Raw genomic sequence first — 22,410 nt, 5'->3', positions numbered from 1 at the left:
CCGCATCCTCTATAGCACAGTCTACTACATTGTGGGTGCATGTGTGCTGTTCTCACGGGTGTCCTATACCATCTAAAGATGTGTATATATTGTGAAAAGATTGGATACCAAATGGTAAGGGGAGTTCGCTTGAATCTTTAAAACATAACTTTTATTAAATACTCAAAAAACAGGAGATAAAATAAAGGGATGTGCATTTAAAAACAATAGCTTCCTGGGGCGTGATAAAAGGCGGTCACTTGTATCACAATCAATGCCTAAATATAGCGGCTAAGAGTTGTTATGCATACTTGAGTATTCTGTAGTACAACCTGCAAGTGTATAGTAACACACTGCAAATAAAAGTAATTAGGTTTGCTGGTGTTATAGATAAACACACAATAACTAATTGGTTTGCAGAAGTTGTATTCAGCAACTATACCTTGTGGGTTAAGGACATGTGTCCAGTACTCTCTGAGTATTACCCAGAGTGTGTGTTAGCACAAATTACTGTTGATTAAGATTTAGCACAACAGTGCATAGAGCATAAATATCATTTACTAAAAGATCAGTGTTATTAGTGCATACTTAGGTATCCATGTTAGTCAGTTCCAGGCATCACTGGGTTAATCATTGTGTCTTGTCCAGTCAATATTGGCTGAATATTAGCCCAAGATGCCATGAATTGAGTTTAGTACGGCGGTGCATAAAGTATAATTATCATTTACTTAAAGATCAGTGTGATTGGTGCATACTTAGGTATTCATGTTTGCCGGTTCTAGACATCACAGAGTTAAACACTATGCCTTGTCCAGTCAAGATAGTAAAGCGTGTGACACCTGGTATGGTGTAATAATATGACTTTTAAAGCAACAGTGGTTTCTTTGCAAATAATTGCTAGATGATCTAGTGTACCCTCAATTGCAAAAAGTTGCAAGGAGTATTGATTCGTTTGGCCTGTATGGTATATTATAATAAAATATTGGATTGCAGGTTTCCTTAACAATGATTGGATTTGCACAGTACTGTCTCAAAGATAACTGCGTTTACACGGCAGACATATAGTGTTAGTCTAAAGATGATTAACTTCGGCAATAATAGTAAAAATAATTGCCTTGCTGTGTCTCATATAGCAAGTAAAGACCAATCTCTGGTGCTGCGCTGCTTTTTATTCCAATTAAAGTGTTTAAACACTATTAGGCAACATATACTTTTGCCAAATTAGTTTCTTTCGGTATGAGTAGTGCCCCAAGGCTATCTGTATTTACACAGCATAGTATAATGTTTATCTAAAGATAATTAGTTTGCTGTGTGCTATATATTGTGTAAAAAACAGTATCTAGTACTTCACTGATCTTTATATCTGTTGTACTAAATTACACGATTGACCAAAGTAAACTTATTGCTGAAATAATTTGTAGCAAAGTATCAAGTAATATGCTGCAAGCGTTGCTAATGGCTTGCCTCTGTAACACATATGAATCAATGATACAACCAGCATTAGGCTTGCACAATAGCCCTCTGTGGCTGAGAAAGTTAAATAGTATTACGCTCTAATGTGCTCCGATATAGCGTGAATGCTAACACAAGTATGCGGTTATGATCCGCTCAATCGTATCTAACAGCAGTCTCCTACAACACCCCCTTTGAGAAAGCCGTGTGAACGGCGAAACATGTTAGGGCAATGGTGAGGAGTCAGGGAGCTCCTGTGTATGTTAGAGTTAGCTAAATCTGGGGTACAACTTGTTGGTAATGGTACTATTTGATCTGCCGCCACAGCGCTCTCCAATTTATCACTATGTATATATAGATTACTTCACATACATGTTATAGAGATTATGTAGGAGACTGCTGTTAGATACGATTGAGTGGATCATAACCGCATACTTGTGTTAGCATTCACACTATATCGGAGCACATTAGAGCGTAATACTATTTAACTTTCTCAGCCACAGAGGGCTATTGTGCAAGCCTAATACTGGCTGTATCATTGATTCATATGTGTTACAGAGGCAAGCCATTAGCAACGCTTGCAGCATATTACTTGATACTTTGCTACAAATTATTTCAGCAATAAGTTTACTTTGGTCAATCGTGTAATCTAGTACAACAGATATAAAGATCAGTGAAGTACTAGATACTGTTTTTTACACAATATATAGCACACAGCAAACTAATTATCTTTAGATAAACATTATACTATGCTGTGTAAATATAGACAGCCTTGGAGCACTACTCATACCGCCAGAAACTAATTTGGCAAAAGTATATGTTGCCTAATAGTGTTTAAACACTTTAATTGGAATAAAAAGCAGCGCAGCACCAGAGATTGGTCTTTACTTGCTATATGAGACACAGCAAGGCAATTATTTTTACTATTATTGCCGAAGTTAATCATCTTTAGACTAACACTATATGTCTGCCGTGTAAACGCAGTTATCTTTGAGACAGTACTGTGCAAATCCAATCATTGTTAAGGAAACCTGCAATCCAATATTTTATTATAATATACTACACAGGCCAAACAAATCAATACTCCTTTAAACTTTTTGCAATTGAGGGTACACTAGATCATCTAGCAATTATTTGCAAAGAAACCACTGTTGCTTTAAAAGTCATATTATTACACCATACCAGGTGTCACACGCTTTACTATCTTGACTGGACAAGGCATAGTGTTTAACTCTGTGATGTCTAGAACCGGCAAACATGAATACCTAAGTATGCACCAATCACACTGATCTTTAAGTAAATGATAATTATACTTTATGCACCGCCGTACTAAACTCAATTCATGGCATCTTGGGCTAATATTCAGCCAATATTGACTGGACAAGACACAATGATTAACCCAGTGATGCCTGGAACTGACTAACATGGATACCTAAGTATGCACTAATAACACTGATCTTTTAGTAAATGATATTTATGCTCTATGCACTGTTGTGCTAAATCTTAATCAACAGTAATTTGTGCTAACACACACTCTGGGTAATACTCAGAGAGTACTGGACACATGTCCTTAACCCACAAGGTATAGTTGCTGAATACAACTTCTGCAAACCAATTAGTTATTGTGTGTTTATCTATAACACCAGCAAACCTAATTACTTTTATTTGCAGAGTGTTACTATACACTTGCAGGTTGTACTACAGAATACTCAAGTATGCATAACAACTCTTAGCCGCTATATTTAGGCATTGATTGTGATACAAGTGACCGCCTTTTATCACGCCCCAGGAAGCTATTGTTTTTAATTGCACATCCCTTTATTTTATCTCCTGTTTTTTGCGTATTTAATAAAAGTTATGTTTTAAAGATTCAAGCGAACTCCCCTTACCATTTGGTATCCAATCTTTTCACAATATATACACATAATTTGTGTCACAAAAGTCTACAAGAGTGCTAAAAGTGTATTCTTTAATGGTCATCTCTGCCCATGGTTTTTCTTTGAAATTCAAATAATACACAGCACCACCTACCCTGAGATTATATGTAATATAACTAGTAATCAATCTAGGGTGTAGTCATAACTACCGATTAGGCAGTGCCATTGAAACACCCTTTTCTCTTAAGTGTATCCAGTCCACGGATCATCCATTACTTGTGGGATATTCTCCTTCCCAACAGGAAGTTGCAAGAGGATCACCCACAGCAGAGCTGCTATATAGCTCCTCCCCTCACTGCCATATCCAGTCATTCTCTTGCAACTCTCAACAAAGATGGACGTAGTAAGAGGAAAGTGGTGTATTATAGTTAGTTTTTTAACTTCAATCAAAAGTTTGTTATTTTTAAATGGTACCGGAGTGTACTGTTTTATCAAAGGCAGCATTAGAAGAAGAATCTGCCTGTGATTTCTATGATCTTAGCAGAAGTAACTAAGATCCATTGCCGTTCTCACATATTCTGAGGAGTGAGGTAACTTCAGAAGGGGAATGGCGTGCAGGTTTTCCTGCAATAAGGTATGTGCAGTTAACATATTTCTAGGGATGGAATTTGCTAGAAAAATGCTGCTGATACCGGATTAATGTAAGTTGAGCCTAAATGCAGTGATTTATCAGGCTTATTAACAGAGATACATACTCTTATAAAAGTGTAATATAAAACGTTTGCTGGCATGTTAATCGTTTTTATATATGTTTGGTGACAAAACTTATTGGGGCCTAGTTTTTTTCTCCACATGGCTGGCTTGATTTTTGCCTAGAAACAGTTTCCTGAGGCTTTCCACTGTTGTAATATGTGTGGGAGGGGCCTATTTTAGCGCTTTTCTGCGCAGCTAAAATTAGACAGACACTCAGCTTCCTTCTGCATGATACAGGAGATCTCTGAAGGGCTCAAAAGGCTTCAAAAGTCGTGTTTGAGGAGGGTAACAACCACAGTAGACCGGTGGCAGTTGTTGTGACTGTGTTTAAAAACGTTTTTGTCATTTATTATTCCGGTTTTGGTATTAAGGGGTTAATCATCCATTTGCAAGTGGGTGCAATGCTCTGCTAACTTGTTACATACACTGTAAAAATTTCGTTAGTATAACTGCCTTTTTTCACTGTTATTTCAAATTTTGCCAAAATTTGTTTCTCTTAAAGGCACAGTAACGTTTTTTATATTGCTTGTTAACTTGGTTTAAAGTGTTTTCCAAGCTTGCTAGTCTCATTGCTAGTCTGTACAAACATGTCTGACACAGAGGAAACTACTTGTTCATTATGTTTAAAAGCCATGGCGGAGCCCCATAGGAGAATGTGTACTAAATGTATTGATTTCACCTTAAACAGTAAAGATCAGTCTTTATCTATAAAAGAATTGTCACCAGAGGGGTCTGTCGAGGTGGAAGTTATGCCGACTAACTCTCCCCGCGTGTCGGACCCTTCGCCTCCCGCTCAAGGGACGCACGCTAATATGGCGCCAAGTACATCAGGGACGCCCATAGCGATTACTTTGCAGGACATGGCTGCAATCATGAATAATACCCTGTCACAGGTATTAGCCAGATTGCCTGAATTGAGAGGCAAGCGCGATAGCTCTGGGGTTAGACGAGATACAGAGCGCGTAGATGCTGTAAGAGCCATGTCTGATACTGCGTCACAATATGCAGAACCTGAGGACGGAGAGCTTCAGTCTGTGGGTGACGTCTCTGAATCGGGGAGACCAGATTCAGAGATTTCTAATTTTAAATTTAAGCTTGAGAACCTCCGTGTATTGCTTGGGGAGGTATTAGCTGCTCTGAATGACTGTAACACAGTTGCAATTCCAGAGAAATTGTGTAGACTGGATAAATACTATGCAGTGCCGGTGAGTACTGATGTTTTTCCAATACCTAAAAGGCTTACAGAAATTATTAGTAAGGAGTGGGATAGACCTGGTGTGCCCTTTTCCCCACCTCCTATATTTAGAAAAATGTTTCCAATCGATGCCACTACACGGGACTTATGGCAGACAGTCCCTAAGGTGGAGGGAGCAGTTTCTACTTTAGCAAAGCGTACCACTATCCCGGTTGAGGACAGTTGTGCTTTTTCAGATCCAATGGATAAAAAATTAGAGGGTTACCTTAAGAAAATGTTTATTCAACAAGGTTTTATTTTACAGCCCCTTGCATGCATTGCGCCTGTCACTGCTGCGGCGGCGTTCTGGTTTGAGGCCCTGGAAGAGGCCATCCATACAGCTCCATTGACTGAAATTATTGACAAGCTTAGAACGCTTAAGCTAGCTAACTCATTTGTTTCTGATGCCATTGTTCATTTGACTAAACTAACGGCTAAGAATTCCGGATTCGCCATCCAGGTGCGTAGAGCGCTATGGCTTAAATCCTGGTCAGCTGATGTGACTTCAAAGTCTAAATTACTCAACATTCCTTTCAAGGGGCAGACCTTATTCGGGCCTGGTTTGAAAGAAATTATTGCTGACATTACTGGAGGTAAGGGTCATACCCTTCCTCAGGACAGGGCCAAATCAAGGGCCAAACAGTCTAATTTTCGTGCCTTTTGAAATTTCAAGGCAGGTGCAGGATCAACTCCCTCTGCTTCGAAACAAGAGGGAACTTTTGCTCAATCCAAGCAGGCCTGGAAACCTAACCAGCCCTGGAACAAGGGCAAGCAGGCCAGAAAGCCTGCTGCTGCCTCCAAGACAGCATGAAGGAGCGGCCCCCTATCCGACAACGGATCTAGTAGGGGGCAGACTCTCTCTCTTCGCCCAGGCGTGGGCAAGAGATGTTCAGGATCCCTGGGCGTTGGAGATCATATCTCAGGGATATCTTCTGGACTTCAAAGCTTCTCCTCCACAAGGGAGATTTCACCTTTCAAGATTATCTGCAAACCAGATAAAGAAAGAGGCATTCCTAAGCTGCGTGCAAGACCTCCTTGTAATGGGAGTGATCCATCCAGTTCCGCGGGCGGAACAAGGACAGGGATTTTATTCAAATCTGTTTGTGGTTCCCAAAAAAGAGGGAACCTTCAGACCAATTTTGGATCTAAAGATCCTAAACAAATTCCTCAGAGTTCCATCATTCAAGATGGAAACTATTCGAACCATTTTACCCATGATCCAAGAGGGTCAGTACATGACCACAGTGGACTTAAAGGATGCCTACCTTCACATTCCGATTCACAAGAATCATTATCGGTTCCTGAGGTTTGCCTTTCTAGACGGGCATTACCAGTTTGTAGCTCTTCCATTCGGGTTGGCTACAGCCCCCAGAATGTTTACAAAGGTTCTGGGCTCACTTCTGGCGGTTCTAAGACCGCGAGGCATAGCGGTGGCTCCTTACCTAGACGACATCCTGATACAGGCGTCAAGCTTTCAAGTTGCCAAGTCTCATACAGAGATAGTTCTGGCATTTCTGAGGTCGCATGGGTGGAAAGTGAACGAAGAAAAGAGTTCTCTATCTCCTCTCACAAGGGTTTCCTTCCTAGGGACTCTGATAGATTCTATAGAAATGAAAATTTACCTGACGGAGTCCAGGTTATCAAAACTTCTAAATGCTTGCTGTGTTCTTCACTCCATTTCGCGCCCCACGGTGGCTCAGTGCATGGAAGTGATCGGCTTAATGGTAGCGGCGATGGACATAGTGCCATTTGCGCGCCTGCATCTCAGACCGCTGCAATTATGCATGCTCAGTCAGTGGAATGGGGATTACACAGATTTGTCCCCTCTACTAAATCTGGATCAGGAAACCAGAGATTCTCTTCTCTGGTGGTTATCTCGGGTCCACCTGTCCAAAGGTATGACCTTTCGCATGCCAGATTGGACCATTGTAACAACAGATGCCAGCCTTCTAGGTTGGGGTGCAGTCTGGAACTCCCTGAAGGCTCAGGGTTCATGGACTCAGGAGGAGAAACTCCTCTCAATAAATATTCTGGAGTTAAGAGCAATATTCAATGCTCTTCTAGCTTGGCCTCAGTTAGCAACACTGAGGTTCATCAGATTTCAGTCGGACAACATCACGACTGTGGCTTACATCAACCATCAAGGGGGAACCAGGAGTTCCCTAGCGATGTCAGAAGTCTCCAAGATAATTCGATGGGCAGAGACTCACTCTTGCCACCTGTCAGCGATCCATATCCCAGGGGTAGAGAACTGGGAGGCGGATTTTCTAAGTCGTCAGACTTTTCATCCGGGGGAGTGGGAACTCCATCCGGAGGTGTTTGCTCAACTGGTTCCCCGTTGGGGCAAACAAGAACTGGATCTCATGGCGTCTCGCCAGAACGCCAAGCTTCCTTGTTACGGATCCAGGTCCAGGGACCCAGAAGCGGCACTGATAGATGCTCTAGCAGCGCCTTGGTTCTTCAACCTGGCTTATGTGTTTCCACCGTTTCCTCTGCTCCCTCGTCTGATTGCCAAAATCAAACAGGAGAGAGCATCGGTGATATTGATAGCGCCTGCGTGGCCACGCAGGACCTGGTATGCAGACCTAGTGGACATGTCATCCTTTCCACCATGGACTCTGCCTCTGAGACAAGACCTTCTAATACAAGGTCCTTTCAATCATCCAAATCTACTTTCTCTGAGGCTGACTGCATGGAGATTGAACGCTTGATCCTATCAAAGCGTGGCTTCTCCGAGTCAGTAATTGATACCTTAATACAGACACGAAAGCCTGTCACCAGGAAAATTTACCACAAGATATGGCGTAAATATCTTCATTGGTGTGAATCCAAGAATTACTCATGGAGTAGGGTTAGGATTCCTAGAATATTGTCCTTCCTCCAAGAGGGTTTGGACAAAGGATTATCAGCTAGTTCTTTAAAGGGACAGATTTCTGCACTGTCTATTCTTTTACACAAGCGTCTGGCAGAAGTTCCAGACGTTCAGGCATTTTGTCAGGCTTTAGTTAGAATTAAGCCTGTGTTTAAACCTGCTGCTCCCCCATGGAGCTTAAACTTGTTTTTTAAAGTTCTTCAAGGGGTTCTGTTTGAACCCCTTCATTCTATTGATATCAAACTTCTATCATGGAAAGTTCTTTTTCTGATGGCTATTTCCTCGGCTCGAAGAGTCTCGGAGTTATCTGCCTTACATTGTGATTCTCCTTATCTGATCTTTCATTCAGATAAAGTAGTTCTGCGTACAAAACCTGGGTTTTTACCTAAGGTGGTTTCTAACAAGAATATCAATCAAGAGATTGTTGTTCCATCGTTATGTCCTAATCCTTCTTCAAAGAAGGAACGTCTTTTGCATAATCTAGACGTAGCCCGTGCCTTGAAGTTTTACTTGCAGGCTACTAAAGATTTTCGTCAAACATCTAACCTGTTTGTTGTTTACTCTGGACAGAGGAGAGGTCAAAAGGCCTCGGCAACCTCTCTTTCTTTTTGGCTTCAGAGTGTAATCCGTTTAGCCTATGAGACTGCTGGACAGCAGCCCGCTGAAAGAATTACAGCTCATTCTACTAGAGCTGTGTCTTCCACCTGGGCCTTTAAAAATGAGGCCTCTGTTGAACAGATTTGCAAGGCTGCGACTTGGTCCTCGCTTCATACCTTTTCAAAATTTTACAAATTTGATACTTTTGCTTCTTCGGAGGCTGTTTTTGGGAGAAAGGTTCTACAGGCAGTGGTTCCTGCCTTGTCCCTCCCATCATCCGTGTACTTTAGCTTTGGTATTGGTATCCCACAAGTAATGGATGATCCGTGGACTGGATACACTTAACAAGAGAAAACATAATTTATGCTTACCTGATAAATTTATTTCTCTTGTAGTGTATCCAGTCCACGGCCCGCCCTGTCTTTTTAAGGCAGGTCTAAATTTTAATTAAACTACAGTCACCACTGCACCCTATGGTTTCTCCTTTCTCGGCTTGTTTCGGTCGAATGACTGGATATGGCAGTGAGGGGAGGAGCTATATAGCAGCTCTGTTGTGGGTGATCCTCTTGCAACTTCCTGTTGGGAAGGAGAATATCCCACAAGTAATGGATGATCCGTGGACTGGATACACTACAAGAGAAATAAATTTATCAGGTAAGCATAAATTATGTTTTTGCTTCATAACCATCTAAAGATGGTCTTTGTCACATTCTCTCTAAGGTCTACACTCCAGAGGCCTTTGTCAGCACTCTGAAAGAGTTTCTCCCAATCCTTTACATCTTTATGTATATGCAATTCATTTTCCCACGCTAACATAATAGAGGTTTTGGAGGTACCTGAGGAGGATTGAATAGCCAAGTACAGTATGGAAATAGTGTTTAATGCGGTCCTCGGATCTGGTGAAGGTTTCTAATATCGTGGGGGTCTTGTTACCGATTTTTTTTTTTTTAAATAAGTCTGTATAGCAGAGTTTAGTTGCACATACATATACCAATGTAGCTTTATCGGGTCTAATTTCGTTTGCAGCTGGTTATGTGATAATGTTTTCTTGCCCATCAAACAATCCGCCACCCTATAAAGGCCCTTGTTCTCCCATTTCCTAAGTTGAGACCATAATTCACTGTGTAATATATATCTTATTGGGATAAATAGAGAGTGCTGTGGTAGGGGATTAATTTTAGTTCTCGCTGTCTTCCAAGTCTCCCCTATGAGATCTGCAGTAAAGGGTCTTGGGAGTTCCCTATTAGATTGTGAGCCCCCTGAGTCCCATATGATTGAGTCTATTTCATACCATCCCCCACCTCCTTTTCGAGGGGTGGCCATATGACCTCCCTGGATCTTTTTAGAAGCAAAGTATCTTGGGCTAGTCTGGACGCGTTGTAGTAGTCTAGTAGATTTGGGACTCCCATCCCCCCCCCCCCCCCCATATCCTATGTCTACCCATTATTGCTTTCGATATTCTAGCTGTTTTGCTTCCTCTAATGAAATTTAGTATGTCTGTCTGTAGTGTTTCTACTTCTGCTTTAACTATTTTGATGGGTAAGGCCCGAAACAAGTATAGGATCCGTGGGAGAGCATTCATTTTCACAGCTGCTACTCTTCCCAGCCAGGAGAAGTTGTACCCTCTCCATTTCATCAGTTCTTGTTTTATCTGTCTGAGCAGTGGGGTATAATTACACTTGTATAGTAGCTGATTGTCTGTCGGGAGGTGTATTCCCAAGTATTTTATTTTGTTTTTCATCCATTTGAAGTTAAAATTTGCTTCAAGAAGTGTTTGGGTCTGAAGTGGGATTGCGATGGGAAGGGCCTCGCATTTTTCAGCGTTTATCTTGAAACCTGAGATTGTAGAAAAAGTCTCTAAGGTGTCGTATAGGTTGGGAAGTGATATAAGTGGGTTGGTGATTGTCAGTAATATGTCGTCCGCAAAGAGAGCTAGTTTATATTCTGACGTGGCTATTTTGACCCCCTCTATGTCCGGTTGTGCGCGGATCCTAACTGCTGATGGCTCTATGCATAGGGCAAAGAGCAATGGCGATAGAGGGCAGCCCTGTCTAGTACCATTGAGTATTGGGAAGTTTTTCGATTTGTAACCTGCCGAGGCTACTTGGGCCCCCGGGAGAGAGTATATGGCCTGCAGGGCTTTTATAAAGGGACCTCTAAACCCCATCTTATGTAGAGTTAGAAACATGTATTCCCAATTAATTCTATCGAACGCCTTCTCAGCATCCAAAGAGAGGAGCAGAGAAGGCGTTCTTGTTTTTCCTAGGGTCTGGATTAGATTAGTTATCCTCCGTATGTTGTCCGGGGCTTCCCTACCTTTTATAAAGCCCACCTGATCCGGATGAACCAGGTGGGGAACGATCAATTTAAGTCGATTGGCTATTATTTTCGTGAAAATTTTGAGATCTTGATTGATTAGGGAAATTGGGCGGTAGTTTTGACATTTTGTGTGGTCTCTCGCAGGTTTAGGTATAACTACTATTTTTGTGCTCAGTAGTTCTGGTGGGACAGGGCTGCCCTCCATAATGTAATTGCAGAATTTGGTAAGGTGTGGGACCAGTGCAACTTTAAATAATTTATAATATTCGCCCGGAAATCCATCCGGGCCTGCTGCTTTAACCGGTTTGAGGTCCTTAATGGCCCTCAACAAAAAGCTTTTGTATGTTCTTTAGAGACAGTTTGTAGTGGGGTGTGGTAAAAAAAGGCAGAGGTCAGAATTGCTGTCCTCCGGTTGTGATTTACCTTCTTCCCGTCATAAAGTGTACTATAATAAGTTGTGAAAGTGTCTACTATTTCTTGTGGGTGTGAGGTTGTAGTGTTATGCACTGTTTCAATCAATGGAATTGCTGAGGCTCTACACCGTTCTCTAATCTTATAGGACATATATTTATCTGGCTTATTAGCTAATATGAAATATTGTGATTTTAATTTTTGTATAGCCCTGGTTGCCTGTGCATTGAGAAGAGAAGCTAATTCGTTTTTTTTAATGTGGAGGGCTTGCAGGGTGGCCCTCTTATTAGTGAGCTTGTGTTGCCTTTCTAGGGTTTCAATTTCTTTGTATAATTGTGCCTGGTGTTGTTTGTATAGCTTGTTTTGTATTGTTTTTTCTTTAATAAGTAACCCCCTTATGACCGCCTTGTGTGCTGCCCATGTATTTATTGGGTTGGTTGTGGTTTCCATATTTATGTGCCAGTATTCTATCGTATGTCGTAGTTTGCTTTCATATTTTTGGGTTTTTTTGAGGTATGTGGGGTCATAGGTCCAGGTTCTACTTCTATGCGGATCCCAGAATCCATCGACCTCTAGAGTGACAATTGAATGGTCTGACCAGACACAGGCGTGAATTTGTGAGCTTAGCAATAGGGGTTGGAGTATCTGGCTGGTATAAATATAGTCTAACCTTATATAAGACTTGTGTGCTGCCGAATAGAATGTAGTATCCGCTGTTGTACCGTACAAGGTGTACCAAGTCTCGATCAAAGAGTGAGGCATTAGAGAATCTTGGATTGATTTAACTATGCGATTGTGTCTTAGGAGTTTGTTGGATAGTGGTTTATTGTTGGTCGAGCTAAGGGGCGCCATGGTAATATTAAAATCACCAGCTAAGATTATTTTGGTATGTGACCATTGTGTGAGTAATTGAGAAATATGACTAAAAAAGTTGTGTTGGTTTTCGTTTGGTGCGTAAATGTTGCATAAGGTTACTTCAGAGTCTAGCATTCGGCCTTTAACAATCAAATATCTCCCCTCCGTATCTGCTAATGTGTAGTCATGTATAAAGTTGATTGAGTAGTGTATAAGGATGGAGGTGCCTCTTTTTAGTAGGTGCCGTTGCGTGGAAGTGTGTATTGTAGTGTTTTGCCCAATATTTGGGAATATTATCTTTAAGTAGATGGGTCTCCTGGAGGAATAGTACGGTAGACTGTAGGGATATATATTGTGACATCGCTACCTTTCTCTTAATGTCAGTGTTGAGTCCCCTAACGTTGTGGGAAAGTATTTTGATTTTAGGAATCATAGGTGTAGGTCTAAGGTGGAATAAATTGGAGATATCTTATTACCTGCTGGCTATGGGTCTGGTTTCCCGATTGAGGACTATGTAGATATTCTATACTGGAACTGGTGGCCATCATTGTGTCGTCACTAGGAGGGGATAGAAAACTATGTGTGACGTTTCCCTAGTCACATACATGGACAATGTGTGACACAGTGCCATCTATTGGTTGAACTATCCCAAAAACATCATAACAGCGCCATCTATTGGTTGCAAGCTCACCACCAAAATGGACACAGGAGAAGGAATGACTAATTTGCATATATTTGCATAAGCGAAAATATTAACAGATAAATGTTGTTTTTACTTTTTAGAACTACCTAAATCCTCCATCCTGTTGGCAAAGTTATATTGCTTTATTATATTGTTTACTATATGTTTTTCTATGCTTATTTTAAGGAGTGTGTCACCATAAGCTTACTGGTGTGTTTGTAAAAGCTAGTCCTGAGTGAAATAAAGCAATAGTAGTAGTTCATTCTGGAACAGGTAGTCCTGTCTGATTCTTTCAGGTTTACCAGTTGCAGAGGTTCTGACCCTGCATTCTGGCTGCACCCTCTCCCTGCAAGAGAGACCTGCTACAGGGTCTGTGGGCCTCTATGCAAAGAGCTGGCCTTGTGAGCCCCAATTGTCTTTTTAAAGACAGTGCAGGCAAAGGAATCAATACCTACCTGAAGAAAGGAGTGTGGCAGAGGGGACGTTACCTGCCTGAAAGGAGCAGCAAGGCAGAGTGATCTATTCCTGCCTAGAAGAAACCAGAGGGCATGCTATCTGCTGGAAGTGTGCAGTGAGGCAGAGGGATCTATTCCTGCCTAGAAGCAGACAGGCAGAGGGGACACTACCTGCCTGGGAGCCCACTCAGACCAGCCCAGCTGGGGGAGATACAGCCACTGGCTTGACCCTGGTCTCAGCCACGATAGCCCTGGTCTCAGCCACGATAGCCCTGGTCTAGTGATGTGAAGTTCGGTTCATCCTGATGAATCGGTTCATTTCGGACGGTTCGATTAGCTGAACCGGTTCATGAACCGATTCATCAGTTCACCTACTGATCACGTGATGCCCTTGAGAGGCAGAGCAGAAGAATCGCAGATTCAGTACAGACGCAGCGATTCTGAATCATTTAGAATGAGTCCTGAGTTGCTGTGTCTGCTCTCTGCTGCTAGTTGCTTCAGCTTGAGACTCCTGAATCAAATCAATCATGGACTCCTCCTTTGTGTGAATCTGATCATATATATTATTGAGTCCTGTGAGTCCACTGCTTGCTTAGCTTCTAAGCTTATTGCCACAAGTATTACATACACCTTTTATAATAAAAATGTTTATTGTATTTTATTTATTTGCAAGTTGTAACCCCTTAAGTGACTACTTTACACTGCAGTTCAGAATGTGGCAGCACAATTATGCATTGAAAGGGGTGGAAAATGGACATTGTTTACAGGGTTAACAGGGGGTCCTTAGGGTTAATTTGCAATGCTCACTCTAGCCTAGGATCATATATATGAGTGCTGTGCTGTTGAATCAGTGTACTGTTAACTCAGTGATTCATTAGCAACTGTTATAACTCTTCTTCTGCTATGAATCACTGAGACCTCACTCTAGGATCATATTACATGCTGCCTGTCTGACTGAGCTGACTCAGGAAGTGAACTGTTACAAACGAATCAGTTCAGTCTGGTGAACTGATTCATACAGTTCAGTAAAAAGAACCAGTTCAAAAGAACGATTCGTTCATGAACTGCACATCACTACCCTGGTCCCACTATTTGGAGGCATAGGGAGCTATTCCTGCCAAGAAGCAGCCTGGCAGGGGGATTTATTCCTGCCTAGAAGCAGACAGGCAGAGGGGACGATACCTGCCAAGAAAGAGCTGCAGGGCAGAGAAGACGCTACCTGACTGGGAGTCCACTGAGACCAGCCCAGCTGGGGGAGATACAGCCGCTGGCTTGACCCCGGTCTCAGCAACTATACCTCTGGTCCCACTATCCCGTGGCCACCCCTGGGTTTGGACAGAGGAAGGGAGACCCCAAGCGGAGTACCGCTACACTAGGAAAAAAACTGTTAAAACCAAACAAATCAACATGAGGTCCCCAGAACTGGGACCACTGAATTATGAACAACTTTGTAACCAATATGTTAATACAAATGCTGGGGGAACTAAAATCCCACAACTCTGGTTTTTCTTGCAACTGTAATCCTTGTTCATGCTCTCTTGGTGGGGGAATCTAGAAAGTCGCTATGACCTAGCAAAGAAGAGCCTCAATAAGTGAGAGTCTGCTATCTGAACTTAGTTCATCAATATTCACAACTCAGAAGGGATTCTAGGAAACTCTTCCCCTGGTCTCCCCCGTCTTCTGCCTCTTATGGCTGATTTTTTGCCATTTTGTCTGATCCGGTTGTCTCTCTGGGTTGATTCCGTTTGTGGAGTGTGACTCCCTAGACGGTAGTGCAGGCACTTCTAAGGCTAAGATCTTGCAGATTTCCGGAATGTCTTCTGGGTCTTTGATAGTGATTGTCTTAGAGTTTTTTGTTATGACTAGAGCAAACAGGAAGCCCCATTTATACTGAGTCTGGTGTTTCCTGAGCAATGATGTCAGTGGGCGCAGTGCTCCTCTCCTTTGTAGCGTCCATAGGCTGAGGTCCTGGTAGAACTGAACCACGTTTCCTTGGAATTTGAACGTGGGGTTTTTCCTGGCGGCCTGCAGGATTTTATCTTTATCAGGATAGAAAGTTAGCTTAATCACAATGTCTCTAGGGGGCAGACCCTTTTTCGGTTTGGCCTTTATGGCTCTGTGTGCTCTTTCAATATGGAAAACGTAATCCTCCGGTGTGTTTGTGATTTGAGTGAAGAGTTGGGAAATATATGCACGTATGTCTTTAGTTGTCAACTCCTCTGGTACCCCTTTAAGCCTCATGTTATTCCTTATGCTTCTATTTTCCAGGTCTTCCATTTTATCCTGGAGGTCTTCTAGTAATTGTTGTTGTGAGGAGACCGTTTGTGAGACTTCATCTAGCTGCTCCACCTTTGAATCTTTCTGATCCTCAAGTGTTTCGATTCTGTTGCCCATATCCATTAAATCAGACTTGAATTCAGATTAGTGACTGAGTTGTGTATGGAGTCAATCTTCTCCCACAGTTTCTCGAAGTTGTCTGCTATATCTTTTTGGATACCAAATTTCTGAGATCAGCTTTTGTTAAGGGACTTTTGTCTTCTAAAGTTTGTAGGGGTCATCTGATTCTTCTTCAATTTCAGAATCTTGTGGTAGTTTACTGGTCTGAGAAGGTTTGAAATATGTGGACATGGTTGCAGGTTTTAGCGTTTTGTCGCCCTTGAGTGATCTTCTAGAGGCCATCCCTAAGATGATAGGGTTTAGGGTTATCTCTGAGTGTCTATGTTAGGGGTCACTAGATTATATCCTGGAGCAGTTGACAATCAGTAGAAAGGGTGTGTGGAAATGGTTTCTGCAGAAGATCAAAGGATACCCAGGAATACACACATAGATTCTATAGCTAGGTAGATATTCCCAGTGGCATATTTAGGATTAGCTCTTATTGCTGTCACAGATTGATATGGAGGAGAGTCATCAGATTATATGTGTTCTGGGATTACAAGTAACTCCCCCAGCATGGTGGCTTCCTCCTTCACATACTAACTAATTTGCTTCAGGCTGACTTTCTAGGGGTTGTCAACTGTAAAACTCTGTATACTGTTCTAGTGCCTTATTTTATCTGTCTCCTTTCAGTCTGTGTGATCTGCCTATATTTAATAACTGCTTAGATCCTGATGTGCAGTTATTTATCAGGGATGGTAGTTCTGCCTGCTTTAATCTTATTATTTCCTGGGATTTTCCTGGGATTTTCCTGAAAATCCTCTGGAACTCCTTTCTGGGTAGATCGAAATTTGTCCCCCCCCCCCCCCCAAGTGAATCAATTTAGATGATACTTTCTCATTTTTAGAACTTTTCTGTTACAAGTTTTTATTTATTATCACCTGCTGCACAGCGCTTACTGTATTACTTTCTGGTTATAGCTTATGTGATTTAACATTGTGCGGTTCTTAGTTTTTAAAGTGGTGGTTAATCCGAGCGTTTAACGAATATTAGGATTTACCATTACTAAAAATAAAGTGGAGTGTTCAGCTGACAGTGTTCTATATGCTAGTAAGGGTATTGGTTTAGAGGTGGAAATATCATCTCATTGGTAGAAGAGCAATGTGCCGTGGGCGGTTGAAGCTGCTGAGTTTAGCACAGACAGGGTGAGTTTAGAAAACTGCCGCAGCACAGACAGGGTGAGTTAAGCGAGCTGCCGCAGCACAGACAGGGTGAGTTTAGCAAACTGCCGCAGCACAGACAGGGTGAGATTAGCGAGATGCCGCAGCACAGACAGGGTCAGTTTAGCAAACTGCCGCAGCACAGACAGGGTGAGTTTAGCGAGCTGCCGCAGCACAGACAGGGTGAGTTTAGCGAGCTGCCGCAGCACAGACGGGGTGAGTTTAGCGAGCTGCCGCAGCACAGACAGGGTGAGTTTAGCAAACTGCCGCAGCACAGACTGGGTGAGATTAGCGAGCTGCTGCAGCACAGACAGGGTGAGATTAGCAAATTGCCGCAGCACAGACTGGTTGAGATTAGCGAGCTGCCGCAGCACAGACAGGGTGAGTTTAGCGAGCTGCCGCAGCACAGACAGGGTGAGTTTAGCGAGCTGCCGCAGCACAGACGGGGTGAGTTTAGCGAGCTGCCGCAGCACAGACAGGGTGAGTTTAGCGAGCTGCCGCAGCACAGACTGGTTGAGATTAGCGAGCTGCCGCAGCACAGACTGGTTGAGATTAGCGAGCTGCCGCAGCACAGACTGGTTGAGATTAGCGAGCTGCCGCAGCACAGACTGGTTGAGATTAGCGAGCTGCCGCAGCACAGACTGGTTGAGATAAGCGAGCTGCCGCAGCACAGACTGGTTGAGATAAGCGAGCTGCCGCAGCACAGACTGGTTGAGATAAGCGAGCTGCCGCAGCACAGACTGGTTGAGATAAGCGAGCTGCCGCAGCACAGACTGGTTGAGATAAGCGAGCTGCCGCAGCACAGACTGGTTGAGATTAGCGAGCTGCCGCAGCACAGACTGGTTGAGATTAGCGAGCTGCCGCAGCACAGACTGGTTGAGATTAGCGAGCTGCCGCAGCACAGACTGGTTGAGATTAGCGAGCTGCCGCAGCACAGACTGGTTGAGATTAGCGAGCTGCCGCAGCACAGACTGGTTGAGATTAGCGAGCTGCCGCAGCACAGACTGGGTTAGATTAGCGAGCTGCCGCAGCACAGACCTGTGTCACACACCAGGGGTATAGGGCAAACAGTGATCAGAAGGGATCCTGTGTCACACACCAGGGGTATAGGGCAGGTGTGCAGGTTGTGATCAGAAGGGATCCTGTGTCACTTACCAGGGGTATAGGGCAAACAGTGATCAGAAGGGGTCCTGTGTCACACACACCAAGGGTATAGAGCAGGTAGTGATCAGAAGGGAACCTGTGTAATACACCAGGATATAGGGCAAGTAGTGATCAGAAGGGATCCTGTGTCACACACCAGGGGAATAGGGGTGTGAGGTGGAGTACGTCTGTCGGTATAGGGGTGTGAGGGGATGCACGTTTGTCGGTATAGGGGTGTGAGTCGGAACATCTGTCAGTATAGGGGTGTGAGGGTACACGTCTCGGTATATGGGTGTGAGGGGGCATGTCTGTCAGTATAGGGGGTGCACATCTGTTAGTATAGAGGGTGAAGGGGGGGTGCACGGCTGTCGGTATAGGGGAGGTGCATGTCTGTCAGTATGGAGTACACGTCTGTTGGTATAGGAGGGTGAGGTGGGTTTCTCTGTTGGTATAGGGGGTGCACATCTGTCGGTAAAGGGGGGTGAGGTGGGTGCACATCTGTCGGTATAGGGGGTGAGGGGGTGCACGTTTGTCGGTATAGGGTTGTGCACGTCTGTCGGTATAGGGGGTAAGGGGGGTGCAGGTCTTTCGGTATAGGGGGGTGCAGGTATGGTGGTATAGGGGGTGAGGAGGTACACGTCTGTCGGTATAGGGGGGTGAAGTGGGTGCATGTCTGTCGGTATAGGGGGTGCACATCTGTTGGTATAGGGGTGTGCACGTCTGTCAGTATAGGGGGGGTGAGGGGTGCACATCTGTTGGTATAAGGTTTGTGCATGTCTGTCGGTATAGGCGGGTGCACGTCTCGGGCTATGAGGAGTTAGGGAGTGCACTTCTGTCAGTATAGGGGTGAGGGGGTGCACGTCTCGGTATAGAGGGTGCACGTTTGTCATTTGGGGGGTGCACGTCTGGCAGTATAAGTTGGAGTGTTGACTAAGCTTCTAACATGTTGCACCTTCTGTTTTTCTAGGTACACAGCCGCCTGCTCCCGCCTGCTGGTTCAGTATAAAGCTGCTTTTAAACAGGTGCAAGGGGCAGACGTTGGTTCCATTGATGAATTCTGCAGGAAATTTAGGGTAAAACCACGATTCTGTACTAAGTACCTGTCCCCCTATGTGTGCAGGACGTGTCTCATGTCTGCTCAGTGCTGTACGTATGTCTCCCTGTGTGTGCAGGACGTACCTCATGTCTGCTCAGTGCTGTACGTATGTCTCCCCTGTGTGTGCAGGACTTGTCTCATGTCTGCTCAGTGCTGTACGTATGTCTCCCTGTGTGTGCAGGACGTGTCTCATGTCTGCTCAGTGCTGTACGTATGTCTCCCCTGTGTGTGCAGGACGTACCTCATGTCTGCTCAGTGCTGTACGTATGTCTCCCCTGTGTGTGCAGGACGTGTCTCGTGTGTGCAGGACGTGTCTCATGTCTGCTCAGTGCTGTACGTATGTCTCCCCTGTGTGTGCAGGACGTGCCTCATGTCTGCTCAGTGCTGTACGTATGTCTCCCCTGTGTGTGCAGGACGTGCCTCATGTCTGCTCAGTGCTGTACGTATGTCTCCCCTGTGTGTGCAGGACGTGTCTCGTGTGTGCAGGACGTGTCTCATGTCTGCTCAGTGCTGTACGTATGTCTCCCCTGTGTGTGCAGGACGTGCCTCATGTCTGCTCAGTGCTGTACGTATGTCTCCCCTGTGTGTGCAGGACGTGCCTCATGTCTGCTCAGTGCTGTACGTATGTCTCCCCTGTGTGTGCAGGACGTGCCTCATGTCTGCTCAGTGCTGTACGTATGTCTCCCCTGTGTGTGCAGGACGTGCCTCATGTCTGCTCAGTGCTGTACGTATGTCTCCCCTGTGTGTGCAGGACGTGTCTCATGTCTGCTCAGTGCTGTACGTATGTCTCCCCTGTGTGTGCAGGACGTGTCTCATGTCTGCTCAGTGCTGTACGTATGTCTCCCCTGTGTGTGCAGGACGTGTCTCGTGTGTGCAGGACGTGTCTCATGTCTGCTCAGTGCTGTACGTATGTCTCCCCTGTGTGTGCAGGACGTGCCTCATGTCTGCTCAGTGCTGTACGTATGTCTCCCCTGTGTGTGCAGGACGTGCCTCATGTCTGCTCAGTGCTGTACGTATGTCTCCCCTGTGTGTGCAGGACGTGTCTCGTGTGTGCAGGACGTGTCTCATGTCTGCTCAGTGCTGTACGTATGTCTCCCCTGTGTGTGCAGGACGTGCCTCATGTCTGCTCAGTGCTGTACGTATGTCTCCCCTGTGTGTGCAGGACGTGCCTCATGTCTGCTCAGTGCTGTACGTATGTCTCCCCTGTGTGTGCAGGACGTGCCTCATGTCTGCTCAGTGCTGTACGTATGTCTCCCCTGTGTGTGCAGGACGTGCCTCATGTCTGCTCAGTGCTGTACGTATGTCTCCCCTGTGTGTGCAGGACGTGTCTCATGTCTGCTCAGTGCTGTACGTATGTCTCCCCTGTGTGTGCAGGACGTGTCTCATGTCTGCTCAGTGCTGTACGTATGTCTCCCCTGTGTGTGCAGGACGTACCTCATGTCTGTCAGTTTCTAAATCCCTATTGTCTCCCCAGCTGGACTGCCCTCTTGCTATGGAGCGCATCAAAGAAGATCGGCCAATCACTATTAAGGACGACAAGGGCAATCTGAACCGCTGCATTGCAGACATTGTTTCAGTAAGTACCAATCCTCCCCTGTGGGGCATTTGCTGTGAGCTTTTGTGTGGTTGTTACTGTAATAGAGTCAGTTATTGATGGCTCACTACTCGCCTCTGATCACTTACTGAGCTCTTACACATAAGCTCCCCCATATTTCTTTCTAATGGCAGTGAGTCCACAAACAAATTCATTACCTATGGGAAATACATCACCTGGCCAACAGGAGGAGGCAAATACACCTCAATCAAAGGATTAAATATCCCTCCCACTTCCTCTACCCTCCCAGTAATTCTTTGCCTCGTCTACAAGGAGGATGGCAGAGAGAGATGCTCTGCTGAGGTTTCTAAATGGATTGTTTCCCTCAATAGAGAGCATGTGAGTTGTTCTCTTTGTAAGAGTTTAGGTGAAGGTTAGCTCTGGATGTCGTTGGGAAAGTTTCTCAGCCTCCTTCCAGTATATTTATGCTATCCTCCCCAGCAGGCAACCTGTGTTCGTTACTCTTTGTGTCACAGGTCAGGAGGAGAATTGCTCTGCCAGAACTGGAACTATTGAACTTACAGACAGTGTAGTGAATCCTCTGACTGGTAAGTCCCTGTGTTCCCTAGGATCCCCTCTGATGGCTTGTCTTATTATGGGGCCATAACTTAAAGTGAATGTAAAGTTAACTGCAATCGGTCACGCCACATGAAAAATAATCTAAAAATAACTAGACTTTCATTCATCATTCCTTTATAAAACAGAATAGTACTCACAAATTTGAACTTTGAAGTCTATCTCTATTCACGCTGCATCTCCGCCCGCTATAGATCAGTTTTGAGTGACAGATTTCACAGATTATTCTGTCTAATCACATTTCATACCCCGTGGGATTCATCCCCTTTCCTCCTACGTCACGTTAGTATTGTGCGCATGCGCTAATCCCTATTCATCGGATGGAACCTAGATGCGCATCCACGATTCCCGCATGCTCAATACCGCTGCTAATGAAAAATATATGACTACTCCTTCAATCGCTGAAAGTAAGTGGCATTGAGATCTGCTGTTGCTCATGCGCAGGACCACTCTCTCTCTCTCTCTCTCTCTCTCTCTCAGGGGTGCGCTTGACACATATGTATAGAGCGGGTGGGACCGTTGTATACGTCAGACATATAGAAGAAGGAAGTCGGCTCTGGGAGGAGCTTGGAAATAAACGGTAGAATTATTTATTTATAATTTATGATAAAATCGTAATTCGGATTTAAAAAAAAAACATAATGATTTTAATTGTATACCATAGATGAACGCTTAGCAAGCTTACATGAAGATAAAATTGACATTCACTTTAAACACAAGGTACGGGGACTCTTATGCCTGATAGCCTCCAGTAGGGGTGGGTTTAAATGCAGTTTTTCGGACACCTTTATTGATAGCTTTCTAGTAGAAAGCAAAGGGTGTTTGGTGCATTTTATCTCAACGGCGGCTTCATTTCTTTCATGTAATTAGCAAGAGTCCATGAGCTAGTGACGTATGGGATATACATTCCTACCAGGAG

The 22,410-nt window shown here is 44.2% G+C and overlaps 1 protein-coding gene across 1 annotated transcript in view; it reads left to right on the top strand.

Annotated features, from left to right (window-relative positions):
* The window catches only part of VPS28 (VPS28 subunit of ESCRT-I), a 103,211-nt gene that overhangs the window by 35,419 nt on the left and 45,382 nt on the right, over positions 1 to 22,410 (top strand). Inside the window, exons 6-7 of the mRNA XM_053705707.1 lie at positions 19,193 to 19,298; positions 20,796 to 20,897. Coding sequence (XP_053561682.1) covers positions 19,193 to 19,298; positions 20,796 to 20,897 — 208 coding nt within the window. The remainder of the gene's footprint in view (positions 1 to 19,192; positions 19,299 to 20,795; positions 20,898 to 22,410) is intronic.

Source organism: Bombina bombina, chromosome 3, assembly GCF_027579735.1.
Source record: "Bombina bombina isolate aBomBom1 chromosome 3, aBomBom1.pri, whole genome shotgun sequence".
In the NCBI taxonomy this organism is placed as follows: domain Eukaryota; kingdom Metazoa; phylum Chordata; class Amphibia; order Anura; family Bombinatoridae; genus Bombina; species Bombina bombina.
This window is presented reverse-complemented; position numbering and strand designations above follow the sequence as displayed.